This window comes from Neofelis nebulosa, chromosome 14 (genome assembly GCF_028018385.1).
Source record: "Neofelis nebulosa isolate mNeoNeb1 chromosome 14, mNeoNeb1.pri, whole genome shotgun sequence".
Lineage (NCBI taxonomy): Eukaryota > Metazoa > Chordata > Mammalia > Carnivora > Felidae > Neofelis > Neofelis nebulosa.
The window spans coordinates 10,211,421-10,227,423 of NC_080795.1; the positions used below are offsets into that span (position 1 = coordinate 10,211,421).

The 16,003-nt window shown below is 42.0% G+C and overlaps 1 protein-coding gene across 2 annotated transcripts in view; it reads right to left on the reverse strand.

Moving 5' to 3' along the window:
- NSMAF (neutral sphingomyelinase activation associated factor) overlaps window positions 1-16,003 on the reverse strand; it is a 62,851-nt gene that overhangs the window by 35,074 nt on the left and 11,774 nt on the right. For both annotated transcript variants that reach the window (XM_058699645.1, XM_058699646.1), the window contains exons 2-6: window positions 9,547-9,636; window positions 5,851-5,929; window positions 5,686-5,753; window positions 5,569-5,605; window positions 1,477-1,527 (exon numbers count right to left, since the gene is read on the reverse strand). In XM_058699645.1, the coding sequence (XP_058555628.1) occupies window positions 1,477-1,527; window positions 5,569-5,605; window positions 5,686-5,753; window positions 5,851-5,929; window positions 9,547-9,636 (325 nt within the window). The remainder of the gene's footprint in view (window positions 1-1,476; window positions 1,528-5,568; window positions 5,606-5,685; window positions 5,754-5,850; window positions 5,930-9,546; window positions 9,637-16,003) is intronic.

A 16,003-nucleotide genomic window follows, 5' to 3' on the forward strand; every position in this document is an offset into this window, starting at 1 on the left:
GTCCTGTCACCGCCCCAACACAGGCAACACTGAAGCCAGTCCCTCGGGCAGCCACCCCAACAGTCAGAACACGGTCCCGGACACACGGTTGGACACACGGTTGGACACGGTCCTGTCTTCTCCTGGGAGGAGCTGTGAGTTCCCTCCCGTCACGTGGTACAGTACTGGGGGCGGGACTATATTGAAAGGATGTTACAAACATCCCTATTGGCTTCAGTGGGGCTGTTTCCATGCTAACCTGGGGTGCAGGGCCTCTTAACTGGTTTCCAGGTTTGTCACAAAAGGCACTGGTGGTCCATGTATTGTTGACTGAATCAGGGTCTCCATGAGAGGAACGAGGGCTTCCTATTCCGCCATCTCTCATGGTCACCACCAATGTCACTATCCCTCTTTTTCAATCTGAAAATCACACCCAGTTTACGCTGAAGCAACAGAGCTTCTCTGCTTCGGAAACCTCCCTCATCTCCTTTTACATAACTTCTCAATGGACCAAGAACAGCTTTGTGGATATCAGGAGAGCGATGGGAGGGAGAGTCCCCCAGGCAGTGGGTCTCAACTTGGCGGTGGGGTTCCTACTACCCCAGTGCATTGAGGTCCTACTCAACACCAGGGGGAACAGTGAGTAGGGTGTCTATACCTGCAGTGTGAGGGATGCCCCCACACCATTAAGAACCATCCTTCCCCAAATGCCAACAGCACCAGTGGAGAGCAATTAAATCTCATATCTACAGTTTCTGACTGGTAAATGCCAGTGTTTCTTGTGCATAAACCTCAAAGCCACAGCATGTAGTCTGCGAGTTCCCCAAGTGCTGAGACACTGCAGGCTGGCCTATGACAGACGGAGGTTTAGCCTGTGGGGCTGTTTGCTCCAAGAGGGTGGCTTTTCCTCATTCACGGTGGTGTCCATGTGCAGAGCACCAGCCTGAATGCAGGTCCCGTAAAAACCCTCTTTTGGTAGGAGTTACCCCTTTACTATATATTAAGCTGAAGCCAAAGAATGAAGTGATGTACAGAACGGTTAAATGTGATGCCTATGCTTCCTTGACAAGGCCTGGAAAACCAGAAATGTATGCAAGTATACTCATAGCTCTCTCAATTAAGACAATTTATAAATTATTATTCAGCTCTCAAGGGCATTTTATATCCTATAAATATTTCTTAAACATTTTAAAAAATACAGTTAGCAAATAACCTTATAAATGACACACATTCTGATTTCAATTGCTAATCTAATAATTTAAGCTTTATTTCTCCCCCCCATTAGACACATTTATTTTTTTAAGTCAAAAATTTATTGAAATCTCTTGGACTAAAGTCTGTGGCTCCCTTGGGTAATTCTGTTATAACTGCTGGTAACAAGCTTTAAATACTCTTTATTATTCTTCTATTCGATTAAAGATGTTAATAAAATCACAAAATCTTACTGCTTAAAATCACTATATAAAGTGCCGGGAATAAATGAAAAGCTTTACTTACCCTTTCTATTTTATACGGCGCAACAATATTGTGTTCTTTAATGAAATATACCTGGGAAGGACAAATCAATTACGTGTGAGATAATTAAAAATTCTCAGTAATAAGTTACTATAAATTAAGATATTATGCATCAAATTAAATCAGTGTGAACATAATCTCTATTTCCAAAAGCACTTGCATTGCTCTTAGGATGGCTTTAAAGTTGTAGTGTTAGGATAACAAATTTTTTTTTTTTAATTTTTTTTTCAACGTTTTTTATTTATTTTTGGGACAGAGAGAGACAGAGCATGAACGGGGGAGGGGCAGAGAGAGAGGGAGACACAGAATCAGAAACAGGCTCCAGGCTCCGAGCCGTCGGCCCAGAGCCCGACGCGGGGCTCGAACTCACGGACCGCGAGATCGTGACCTGGCTGAAGTCGGACGCTTAACCGACGGCGCCACCCAGGCGCCCCAGGATAACAAATTTTAAAAAGGGATTCATCAAGGCAGCAAGGTAGCAATCACTGCCGGGTAAGTAAAATCCCCAAGATGTTTTATGAATGTCATGACCTGTACCCAGTAACCAAGCAGACAGAGGAAGGAAGCTAATCGAAGTGCCAATTTTCTAAGAAACGGGTAAAACAAAGTCACTGTGGTATGAGATATGCTTATTAACATAAAGAAACTTCCCTTCTCTGTAGGTGATCTGGGCATAGGGTGTCTTACACGCACTGGTCACCTGCCTACACTGTATGTTAGCAACCATGTCCAAGAAGCAATGACACCCGCCAGGGCATGGAGCCCTACCCGTGTCCCTGCCTTCCCTCCTGCCATGCTGATGGGTGTGCCCAGGCCCTCAGAAGCGGTCCCTCTACTAGGCCACAAAATGTAGACCTCCCTCCACCTGCCAGCTGTTCAGAAACTCGGCTCCTATGGTGATAACGCTTGCTGTACTTTCTCACATTTGAAACAAACAAGAGATAAGAACCCTCCCTTGGGTCTTATATCCTCATTTTACTGTTTCTGTTCCTTTTTGTGGCAAAACTCTTTGCAAGAGCTGACGGTACTTTCTCTTGGGCCCTGGGTGGGTTTTTAGCCACATCACACAGTACAGGGGTGAATCCACTCCTGAGGTCATAAAAGGTGCACCAGATCTCCAGGTCACCAAACTCAAGGGTCTGTTCTGAGCATTTCCCGGGTTCTGCTTCTCGGAGCTCAGGATGGCTCTTCCTGAAGCAGCTGTCCAGCTGGCTTCCAGCCACCGGCTCCCAGCCCTCCCTGGCCTCGCCCGCTGCCCCTTCTGTCTTCCTTCAGACCCTCTCTCTTCCCAACCTCCCGAGGCAGACTTGCTGGGTCTAGTCCTCAGGCCCCTCTGTGTACACCCGGCCCCTAGAAACCTCATCCAGGCCCAGGGCTTCACCCAGCTTATGTCTGTCGCCTCAGCCTTCTCCCTGAAACCCAGACCAATGCTCCCGAGGCCCGCCAGACTTTTCCTCTCAGAGGTCACCTTCTCAACAGAGCCTGCTCTTCCCCAGGCTCCTTGACGGCAATGAAGGGCCTTGCTATCCACCTTTCTGGGGGTCATTCCTGACTGTTCTCCTTTGTACCTTGCAACGAACCCATCAGTACACCTGTTAGGTTTTTCTTCAGCATGTATCCAGACACTGGCCACCTCTCACCCTCCCATTGCTACCATCCTGGACTAAAACCTCCAGGTTCTCAATACCCCTCAAGGCTCTCCTTGCTTCCGCTCATGCCCCCTACAGCACATTCCCTACCCAGCCTCCAAGAGATTTACCAACACACACAACTCAGCTGTCAGGGGTTATTTATTCTCTTTTGTGCTTTATGTGGACTGCTTATTACCCCACAGGGCCTCCGTGACACAGAGCCCACCACCGCCCCACCTCCCTTCCCCGCTGCCCTTCATCCCTCGCCCCAGGCACGTTCACCTGCACTGGGCCTGCCACCTGCCAGGACCTTCGCCTCTCAGGCCCCCACCACTCGGCAGCTGCCTGGCTCATTCCCTCAGCCTTTCTGAGTGGTGTGCCTTCCCATGTGCCTTTGCGGCCGGGCACCGCTGACCATTCTCTGTAAAGCAGCTCCTGCTTTCCTCATCATTCTCAATTCTTTTGTCCTGTTTGCATTTTCTTCAGTACAGAAGATGTCTGCTTATTGTCTGTTGCCCCCATCAAACAGTAAAGTCCATGGGGAGAGGGGCTTTGAATACTTTATTCTTCCCTATGCCTTCAAAGCCGTGAATATATATACTGAATATATAAATGCATGAATAAAAACTATTATTTACACAAACACCTACTCTCTAAAGCCTAAAGAACCATAACATAGTTCTGAAACAAGTGTGACCTCTTAAAGTAATCAAAAGCCACAAAAGTTGAGCTGCTTTTAATTGTATACTTAAGTTGATTTTGAGTTAGTCTGACACGAGACCTCTGCTACTAAGTCTGTAAATGACTAAAATGGATCATTTGTATAATGGAAACCACGCTTCCAATTGAGAAAGTACCTCTTCCTTTCAAGAAGTGGACTTTCTAGAACAAAGCTATGATGTAGGATGATACTACAGAAATAATGAGAGCACAGGTGCAGGCCAGAATTATGGTGTTCCCCCCACCCCACCTCCAGTAATAGATGGCTTTAACTGTTTTCATTTATACCAGGTAAAACAACAGGAAGTCAAAGATAGGCTGGTTTCAAATGTTTTCTTCCTGGAAACTAACTGAATCATGGAAGGTAGACCTAGAAAATCACCTCATCTGTTTATCTCCCTGCTTTCATAAAACACTTTTCAATACACATTAAAAAGTGTTCCATGGGGCCTCCTGGATGGCTCAGTCGGCTAAGCATCTAAGTCTTGATCTTGGCTCAGGTCACGATCTCACAGTTTGTGAGTTTGAGCCCCATGTCGGGCTCTGTGCTGGGCACAGAGCCTGCTTGGGATTCTCTCTCTCCCTCTCTCTCTGCCCCTCCCTTGCTCGCTCTCTCTCTCTCAAAATAAATGAATAAACTTAAAAAAAAAAAAAAAAAAAAAAAAAGTGTTCCATGAACAGAAGGGGTAGGTGATCCGAAAAAAACCCACCGGAGCAGCCTCTGCTCCAATCATCTCCCTCCTACGCTTACTTGACCGTGGAATGACTTCCCTTTGAGAAAATCCACTTCATGGAACTAGGCCTCTGCAGATAGTTGGGGCAACGTGATCTCTAACCCTCTCATTTTAAAGATAAAAAAGGTAAAATCCAGAGCAAAAAGCAAGTGGGAGAGGCCCTTGACTCCTTTCTTATTTATAAGTTAAAAAAAAAAAAAAATCTATGAACGAACTAAGTATATGATGGGAGAAAAACCGTATTTTAATTTTCTCTGTGTTGCCAGCAGTAAGCACAGCACTGGGTACATCATTGTACACGGAATACATCTGGAATGAGTAAGAGGTCATGACCCCAAGCCTCATCACTGTACAAGCCGGCACATCCTGAGCTGGTGGCCTGCTGTCACCATGAGTCGAGCCGAGATCCTACTCAGTGCTGTGCTGCTGGCCCCCACCGACTAAGTGGCCAGGAGGCCTGGGGGGAGGGGGGGACGAGGGGGGGCTGCGGTGGTTTCATCTCAACCCACGGACACCATCATGATCCTCAGGACGAAACCACAAGCCTGTGGGCATCACACAACTTTATAAACATTAAGGATCTCATTAGTGATCACAGCTTTCAAAAAATATATTTCTCGGGGCCCCTGGTGGCTCAGCCAGTTACGTGTCCGACTTTGGCTCAGGTCACGATCTCATGGTTCATGGGTTCGAGCCCCGCATCGGGCTCTGGGCTGACAGCTCAGAGCCTGGAGCCTACTCCGGATTCTGTGTCTCCCTCTCTCTCTGCCCCTCCCCCGCTTGTGCGCTCGCTCTCTCTCTCTCAAAAATAAATAAAAAATTTTAAGAATATTTCTCAATGGTTCAATATTAAAAGCATTTAAAGATCTATTCCAGCAGTCTTCGTCTGAGATTTCTACCAATAATTTCACTGTGCTAAAAAAACCCAAAATGGTGTGTGCGTGTTTTTACTCGGGTTAAGAAAAAAATATTCACTGTGTGCTTCTTACCTGACTGAAAAGGAGTGAAATCGCCCCAGATTTTGCCCTACAATGCAGATAAAAGTCATTAAATATACAGAATTTTTTGGCAGAAGTAAAATTGAATAGTTACCGACAAAGACATACTTTGTCAAGTGTCTACTGGATCCATTTTCTTCATGTTTTCCTATTTTTATACAATCTCTCAAAGGAATCTGGATAAAATTGAGGGAGAAATATTATAAAAATAAGCAAAGGTAAGATATACACAAAGAGTAAGAATGTCTCTGTTCACATTTAAGATGCATTTACCTTAATGATGGGCTGGGATATTGCATCTGGTTCAAAAATAACTGATTTTGAACATATTTTTAAGGAGCCTCTGATTTTCCTAGGGATCAAAATACAAAGGATTATTGCTCATGAACATAACAGAAGTCACCAAAGAACTAGAATACATTGTAACTAGAAAGTACATAGGCAAACCATTAACTAAAAGAACAACAATGCAATTTAAGAGAAGTGGCAGGCCAGATTTTGAACCCGGGGCCATAGCTGGCCATCCTGATCCCATTGCTCATTAGGAACTGAAATTTTTATCATTCTTTCTGTGTTTATTATCTAGAATTCATTAATAGAGAACAACTTGACAGTATTTATCTGTGATCTGGTTACCCTAAAAGTACAAGTTGTACAGAGAAAGCAGGAAAACTGCTTGATTCTTACTTTTCTGAGGGGAGAGCTAGAAAATGCTTTCTTTTAAAATTTTTTTTTTTTCAACGTTTTTTATTTATTTTTGGGACAGAGAGAGACAGAGCATGAACGGGGGAGGGGCAGAGAGAGAGGGAGACACAGAATCAGAAACAGGCTCCAGGCTCCGAGCCATCAGCCCAGAGCCTGACGCGGGGCTCGAACTCACGGACCGCGAGATCGTGACCTGGCTGAAGTCGGACGCTTAACCGACTGCGCCACCCAGGCGCCCCGAAAATGCTTTCTTTTAAAAGAAAAGTATATGAATCCACATAAATGTTTCCAATTCAAAAGTAAGATCAGGCTTTTAACTTAACGCCTTTACTATTGGATTTGTATCTCTTTCGTACTCAAAATCTCTGTCACAGCATCAACATACTCCTCATTTGCTTCACATAAATCTACGTGCGTGTGTGAATAACGAACAGTTTCAAAATAATAATACCAAAAGTACTGACAACAATATTACTACTAAAACATTTGCCACCTTTTTTGCAATTCTTTTTCTACTCAGGCTGCATCTCACCAGAGACACAAATTACTGTAGTTACCCCTCAACTTATATGTAGTTAAGTTCATTTGCTACATTTTCTTTTTCATTTTTAGGATTTGCTGTTTCTTCTGAAATTCAATTCTATATTAAAATATGTGTAGGGGGCGCCTGGGTGGCTCAGTCGGTTGAGTGTCCGACTTCAGCTCAGGTCATGATCTCACAGTCCGTGAGTTCGAGCCCCACATCGGGCTCTGTGAGGACAGCTCAGAGCCTGGAGCCTGCTTCGGATTCTGTGTCTCCCTCGCTCTCTGCGCCGCCCCCCCCCCACCCCCACGCTCTGTCTCTCTTTGTCTCTCAAAAAATGAATAAATGTTAAAAAAAAATTAAATATATGCAAAATATTTCTATAGTTCCAAAAGCAAAGGATATAAAATAAGGGACACTCAGAGAAGTCTAGTTGTCATTTTATATTATTCCCCCATCGCTCCTTCTTCTGTGTAATCATTTTCATTACCTTTTAGTTTATGCTTTTTAAAATGTGTAATTTAAAAAATTTTTAATTTTTAAAAAATATAGCCAAAAAATTATTTCCTTCCTTTCTTATGTGAAAGATAGCATACAGTACCCAGTATTCTGCCCTTCACTTTTTGCACTGAATGCATGCCGGAGACAACTCCACAGCACTATGCACAACTTCTTCAGTCACTGGACTCTTTCCAGTATTTTGCTATTACAAGCAACGTTATGGTAAATAACCCTGTTCATGGGTCCACTTACATATTTCCCACGGTACCCCTGAGACAGCTTCCTAGAAACAGCCTTGCTAGATCAACAGGTTAATGCACATGCCATGCTGCTAGATATCACCGAATTCACTTCCGTGGATTATACCAATGTACTCTAATGGTAACTTAAAACGTAGAAAAATAGGTTTCAGTTTGCTAGCTTACATGTGTGTTTTAATAAGAAACAAACGTACAGTAAAACCTTGGGTTGTAACTTGTTCTGCAAGCGTTCTGCCAGACGAGCAAACATTTCTAATGAATTTTAACTTGATAAACGAGCAACGTCTTGCAATATGAATAGTACATGACGCCGAACATCACATGATCACCACTGACCCAATGGTTCTTTTCTCTCTGTCTCTCTTTCTCGCTCTCTACGGGATCGTGGGTGATCGTCTCCCCACGGATGCTCGGTCTCAAGCCACGGTGTTCGGCAGAAATCAGTGATTTTTCAGAATGTTGGAAGGTGCCCGCAACGGGCACTAGGGTATTTTTTGTCACTTCACAGCATAGTCCTTTGCTTTTCCAGGAGAGTCAGCTTAGGAACGCTTTGCTTCATTCTAGGTCAGGCTACCCGCAGATAGAGACCCTCTCCTCTGCAGCCTTATTGCCGGTTACATTAAATACAGTACATGGCAAGAATTTATTAATACTGTACTGTAGTCAACATCCGTTAGTGATAGTGAAAGTTGTCCTACACAATAACCCTCCTCTCTCTTGTCTCCCTCACACCAGTCACAAAGGCTTTCAAGGGTAAGTGCAGGTTAATATATTTTTCTTTAGATGTTGTATTTTCTTTATTATTTTATATAATATTACAGTATTGTAATCATTTTTATAGGAATATTTTTGGGTTGTGGAATGAATCATCTGAGTTTCTGTTATTTCTTATGGGGAAATTTGCTTTAATGTACAAATGCTTTGGATTACAAGTATGTTCCCAGAATGAATTATGCTCACAAATCAAGGTTTTACCGTACTTAATTTTAAGCAAGACATTGTTATGATATAGGGCAGAGGAGTATTGGGAGGAAAAACAAAGGTATGAAATTAAGGAAAAGAATATGAGCAAAATTCCAGAAGTAAGAAAACAAGGTCCTACTTTCAAGGAATAGTAATTATCTAATTTGAATGTTAAGGAAACAGACATTCAATGCACAGTAGTTTCTGATGCCTGCCTTCCTCCCCAATAGGACAGACACTCCAGGGTCAACTTGTACCCTTCCTGCCCCAGACTTAGACTTAGCCACTTCTCCCAAACAAAAAGCTAAGTAATTTTCACTTTAGGTTGTATCCAAACAAACACCACACGGCTTTGATGGCCCTTTCAAAATAAAACCTGAAGCACAATAAATATTAAAGAGTTTAACTAGTATCAAAGCATGTTCAAGTTGTGGCCTGTATTTGTTAAGGGACATCTCTCAAAGGAAACCATAAGCAAAAACAACTTTGCTGCAACAACTCTGATTTTATGCATTTCAAGTTGGTATTTTAAACAAAAAATTTCATTATAAATTTTTGTACACAGCTTTCAAAAGGTATGGCCAAAGAAACTGAATCTGTTTTTACAGCAATAAGCTGTAACTATTACAATATTCAGAAAACTGATTTCACTTCTACTTCAAATTATTCATTTTGAAAGTACTGATTTTTATGCCACTCTGGTGTTTTATGATCATTACCTTATAACACCATAACCCAAATAATTGAGTATAAGTAGTGATACATGAAAAAAAAAAGACGGAATAATGAAGCCTAGTCCTATCCAGCTGATTTAAGCACCCATATTAGAGGAATTCATACACACTACTTCTTAGCTTTAGAAAAATCTGAAGTATGACAGCAACTTGTAAGGCCTCCTTTCTCATTATGTTCCCAGTACAAAAGAGGGGAGAATCTGCAAGATCATACATTTAATTTTTAAAATATCAGGCAAGGAAAAGGTCTGTGACTCTGTAAAGATCCAAAAATCTTCCTTACCTTTCGTTGTGACCACCTTTGTTCTGAATATGATTAGCTGTATGTTGTTCAAAGTAGTATTCCTCCAAGTTAAGTAGGAGCAAGGAAAATCTAAATTTGGAAAAACCAGAGCAAACAAAACGAAACCTCATGTTTATTATTTTTTTTAAGTATAAGAAAGCAGAATATTTAAAGCATCTGTTCTCAAAGCGTTTTTCCATTCATTAAATCAACAAATACTTATTAAGTGTAGATCCTATACCAGAAACCCTTCTCTAGTCACTGGGAGAAAGCGACAGACAGACCTACCTGGCCAAGCCAAAAATAACACAAATAAAATTATTTACAAGTGGATTTTTTAACTCCTTTAGGAGAACCCCCAAATTTTATATTAAATTTTTTTTTTAAATGTTTATTTACTTTTGACAGAGAGAGAGAGAGAGAGAGCAAGAGCAGGGGAGGGGCAGAGAGAGAGGGAGACACAGAATCCGAAGCAGGCTCCAGGCTCTGAGCTGTCAGCACAGAGCCCGATGCGGGGCTCGAACCCGCAGACCGCAAGACCATGACCTGAGCCAAAGTCGGATGCTCAACCGACTGAGCCACCCAGGTGCCTGAGAACCCCCCAATTTTTTGAAATAAAACTTATTCTTGCCTGAACAAAACCTGGGGCTTTCCCATCTATGGAGTTTTTTCATCCTTTGTTTCCTCTGACCGACCACCAGACGTCCCCACCTCCCCTTCAGACTGCACCCCTCCTCCCATTCTAGTGTTCCACCTTCTGGTTAGTTGGGTTTATCTTACGACTTCCACAAGATCATATGATTCTGAGAGTCAGATCTTTAGATACAGTCCAATGCTTTGGTGTTGAGTAAGTAAGTAAACTGAACAGAAGAGGACTGAAATGTAGATCTTTTAAAAGTTTTAAGTGCTTTAAAAGTATGAATTCAGTTGTATGGCCACAGAAATAAACACATGGCAAATAACTGAAAGCAAGTGTTTTGTCTGTTCTGCAGTGACATCGGGCAACACTGGCGGCATTCTACAGGGTCAGGAAAAGCTCTCACGGGCAGTGTGGGACTGGAGGTCTGGTGTGTTGGAGGAAGGTATCTCTGATATACATAGCAGATCAAGCATGTGTGTCTATCTCTGCTCCACTAACATGTGAATGAAAATATTTTTTAAATTGTAAGACCTCAGACCAAAGAAAACTGAAGAGTCACAAAGACAGGAGCAACAAATATGTAAGAAATGGAAAGCAGATGGGAGGACTCGCCAGAGATCGGAAACCAGAACGGCAGATGCCTCCAGTAGAAGATACCAATCGGTAGAAAACCAACTCAAGTCACAGGACTTCCAAAAAGTCCTGAAATTGCAGGAATCAGGTACCAAGAAGATAGGGAGGAAGCATGGGGGGCATGGCCCGAAGTCTGAATGAGTCAGTAGCCCAGATTCCTCCCCTGATGCCTATCCTACTTCGCTCCGGCACAGGTTTTTCTAGACAAAAACTGAGTAAGAGGCTCCAAAGCAGACACCAAGCACAGTGGAGAGCAAGGCTACGTACGGCGTGAAAAGAGAGTGATTAAGGAAAAAGAAGGAACACATAACCACTCCAAGCAACAGTTTGGCAGATTATTTTTAGAAAAAACCCAACTAGCTTTAGAGAAAAGACCTATGGATAGGAGTACTTGAAGGAGCTGGGTCTCTACAATATCATCCCTTACTGGAGCCCACCAGAAAGGGCCTGCCCACAGTGACACAGAATTACATGCTTCATGCTTAAATACGAATCGATAACTCAAGATCACCAGGCTCTAACATGAAGGAACTAGAGCAAAACAAGCGGAAGAACACAATGTGAAGTTCTAGACATAATACAGAGAACAGGAGCTCAAAAACCTATAATATACTTACAAAAAAGCCATTACATCCAGACAACAAGACATTGCTCGTTACAAAGAAAACCTGAACCAAAAGACGAATAACTCATAAATTAAAAAGAATGACAGCAGGAACCAGCTTTACCATCCTCATAGGTAACTCTTTATTAGCCTATTTATTCTATGTCTTTAAGTCCATGAACAAGAATTAATCATTGGCTAAAATGCCAGAGCTCAAAGGCAAATGCTCACTATTAATTCTTATTCTGAAGTTGAATACAATCACCAGAGTTAGGATTGCTAGAACAGTCCTTTGATGCTTCAGATAATTGCCACGAAGGTTTAAATCAGAGACATACTTCCTAGTTACCTTGGCCCTTGTTTTTAGCTTGTGTCTTAATGACCTAAAAACCTTTGCTTGGGCTGGAGCTATATAATCCTTCCTTCCCCTTCTTGGTCCCCACTCCTCCTCTTAAGAGAAAAGGTAAAATAAGATAAGTATCTTTAGTAAGACAATGGCACAATTTTATTGCTATGAAGCACAAAGAACCTTCATAGACAATCGGCTCTTCCATATAATTATTAAAATATAACCCTATTCTTTGCCACAACATAGATGGATCTAGAGGGTATTAAATTACATGAAATTAATCAGAGAAAGACAAATACCATATGATTTCACTCATATGTGGTATTTAAGAAACACAACAAATGAATACAGGATAAAGAGAGAAAGAAAAAAATAGACTCTTAAATACAGAGAACTGGTGACTGCCAGAGGGGAGGGGGTGGGGGGTGGCTGAAATAGGTAAAGGGATTTAAGAACACACCTGTGATGAGCACCGAGTAACGTACAGGCTTGTGGAATAATTATATTCCACACTAAGTTTTTTAAAAAAGAAAAATAAACATATATACATATATAATCCTATCCTTAATATTGTTAAAACGTCCATACTACCCAAAGTGATCTGCAGAAATCATTGCCAAATCCAGTGTCATGAAGCTTCCCCCCAAGTCTTCTAGGAGTTTTGTACTTTCAGGTCTTGCATTTTAGGCCTTCAATCCATTTCGAGTTAATTTTTGTATGCGATTTTAAAGTAAGGGCCCAACTTCATTCTTTTGCATGTGGAAATCCAGTTTTCCCAGCACCATTTGTTGAAAAGATTGTCCTTTTCTTTCTTTAAAAACTTTTTAGGGGCGCCTGGGTGGCGCAGTCGGTTAAGCGTCCGACTTCAGCCAGGTCACGATCTCGCGGTCCGTGAGTTCGAGCCCCGCGTCGGGCTCTGGGCTGATGGCTCGGAGCCTGGAGCCTGTTTCCGGTTCTGTGTCTCCCTCTCTCTCTGCCCCTCCCCCGTTCATGCTCTGTCTCTCTCTGTCCAAAAAATAAAAAAAAAAAAAAAAAAAAAAAACAAACAAAAAAAAAAACGTTGAAAAAAAAAAAACTTTTTAAATATTTACTTATTATTTTGAGAGAGAGACAGAGTGTGAGCGAGGGAGGGGCAGAGTGAGAGGGAGACATAGAACCCAAAGGAGGCTCCAGGCTCTGAGCTGTCAGCACAGAGCCCGACGCGGGGCTCGAACTCCCAGACTCCGAGATCATGACCTGAGCTAAAGTTGGATGCTCAACTGACTGAGCCACCCAGACGCCCCATGAAAAGACTGTTCTTTTCTTATTGTGTGGCCTTGGAACACTTTTAAAGATCATTTGACATTGATTTGGCAATGATTTCTTGGACAGGACACCAAAAGCAAAAATAAATGAATGTGACCACCTGAAACTTAAAAACTCCTGTGCAGCAAAGAAAATAATCAACAGAATGAGAAGACAACCTAAAGAACTGGAAAGAATATTTGCAAACCATATATCTGGTAAGGAGTTACTACTCAGAATATATAAAGAACTCCTACAACTCAACAACAAAGCTTAACCCAATTTAAGAATGAGCAAAGGACTTTAATAGATACTTCTCCAAAGAAGATATACAAATGGCTGAAAAGTATATGAAAAGATACCCAATATCAGTAATCACCAGGAAAATGCAAACCAAAACCATAAATGAGAGATCGCCTTGCACACCATTCAAAAGAAGAAGAAGAAGAAGAGCAACAACAACAACAACAACAACAACAACAAACATTGGCAAGGATGTGGAGAAATGGGGACCCTTGCCCACTGCTGGCAGGAATGTAAAATGGGGCAGCTGCATGGAAAACAGGGTAGAGGTTCTCTCAAAAATTAAAAATAGAACTACCACACAATCCACAGTCCCACTTCTGGGTATTTATCCAAAAGAATGGAAAAGGGGACCTCAAGATATCAAGTGAGCATAACCAGGCTCACTGCAGCACTGTTTACAACCTACATGTCCATCAATGATGAATGGATAAAGAAAATGGGATATATGCATACAATGGAATATTATTCAGCTTTCAAAAAGAAGGAAGTCCTGTCTTATGCTACAACATGGATGAACCATTATGCTAGTGAAATAAGCCAGTCACAAAAAAACAAATACTACAAAATTCCACTCATGTGAAGTATCTGAGGTAGTCAAACTCTCACCAAGAAAAAACAGAATGGCCGTTGCTAGGAGCTGGCGGTAAAGGGAAAAGTAGAACAGCTTTTCAGGGAGTTGCTTTTCAGTGGGTACAGAGCTCCCGGTTTGCAAGACGGAAAAGTTCTAGAGATCTGTTGCACAACAATGTGAACATACTTAACACTACTGTACTATACACTTGGAAATGGTTACGACAGTAAAACTATGCTATGTGTTTTTTACCACAATTAAAAAAAATAGTATCAACCATTATAGAACTGGAGTCATCATTTGCTAAGTAACTTGTATCCTGCTTCATTTACCAATATTCATACTTTGTAAGAAACGTAAAACACATGGTAAAGGGACAGAACCAAATTAAAGTTAAAGGATGAAGGGATTTTTCTGAGTTTATTTTTCTCTCTACTGAAGTGTTTAGTTATGCCTGCTTTAAAATTTTTGTATGTAAAAATGGTTCCAATAAGGTTTCGTGGTATTTTGAACAATGACTTTTAAACCACATCCCCTGGAGGAAAAGGTTCTGTGAAGTCGCTTTTATAACTTTAAATGATTTCTTTCCGAGGCTCTTGGCCCTGCCCCTGGGATTCCTCAGTTTAATCTGTCTTTACAGAGGTGTGGTGGGCTCTTCAGATTCTCCTGATAAATTCACTCACTCAGCAACTTAACTTTCTTGAAAAAGATGCTGTCCCATCCTCATGTCACCTAAATTTTAAAGGATACCATTCAACACTTAACCAATAGCATCAAATAAGCTCACCCTAGGCAGCCCTGACGGCAACCTTGTGTTCATGCCCACTCGGCCCCTACCCAACACTCCACTGGTGAACAGTATGCACGATGGATCCAGAAGATTGTTCTAGTCGATTAGTTCTCTCGGTTGGAGCTGTACAACAGGCTTCGCTGTGTTGAGGAGAATTGCGTTACGTGCTTAATGGGAGAAAAGGCCCCGAGGCCTCAGTGATGCGTGCACGGGCACAGGAAGGGGCATGAGAGTCCTGTATCTGCCATGTCTACTCTGGATACCCTGACACCATGCTTGGATTAAGCTAGATTCCAGCGCCCCTCCCAGTTACAGAGTTGGTTTAACTGAACTGGGCATTTTGGGTCAGCTTCCTAAAATGGCTCCGAAAACGAGGATGTTAAGAAAAACGCTCAACAAACGAGGCGAGAACACAGTCCTTGACTCACCATTAGAGATGTTTCCCCAATAAGACATTTGACGGTCTGAATACAGTCACTCACACACATATTATCCCACCTGTCATACTAACATTAATTTCTCCCTTCTTGATTCTGTTAAAAGACATCACAAGAACAAACCTTATTCTTTGACGAAGTTCAGATGAACTAATCTACTGTGTGTTCCTGACCGACCAGTCAGAATGCTGTCAAAAGAAATTCGCAAGATGTGACTTTATAGTGGATTCGTGCTAGAGACCGGTGGCAACGACTTCCTCTTCTAGTGGTTTATAAACAATCCATCTGATCTAGAAGTCGCACTAAGCCTGCTTATGCACGTATGCTCTTTCTGCAACTTTCAAAGTTCCTAGATCATGAAAACGATCCTGTGGTCCCAAACGCCAACCCTCCCAGCAGCTTACAGCAGGGGAGGGCACACGTTTTCACCCATCTTACGTAGGCTTATTCTGTTACTCTCAGTCTGAAGGTTCGTGTCATGACAGAGTACAAAATAAGAACCACTTTCTCTGTTATAAATCAATTTTACAGTAGCGGCCTGGGCCCTACCCAGCAGCCTGCTTATTTAAATTCAACATCAGGAAACTTAAAAAAATTTTTTTTAATCTATAGCAGTTTTTAAAGCCACCACTCATTCCCATTTGGGGCTTTAACTTTCTTTTTGCTAATTAAAAAAAAAAAAATTATAAGCTCAGGGGAACACTACCTGTACAACCATCCTACGTTTAGTTGTTTGTCTGATTTTCTGTAACTCTTTACCAAAGACCATTTGGCGTGAATGTTCTGAATTTTATTTTTGACAGTTTCACAACTTTCTGGATCAATATCCATTCCAGAAGAGTC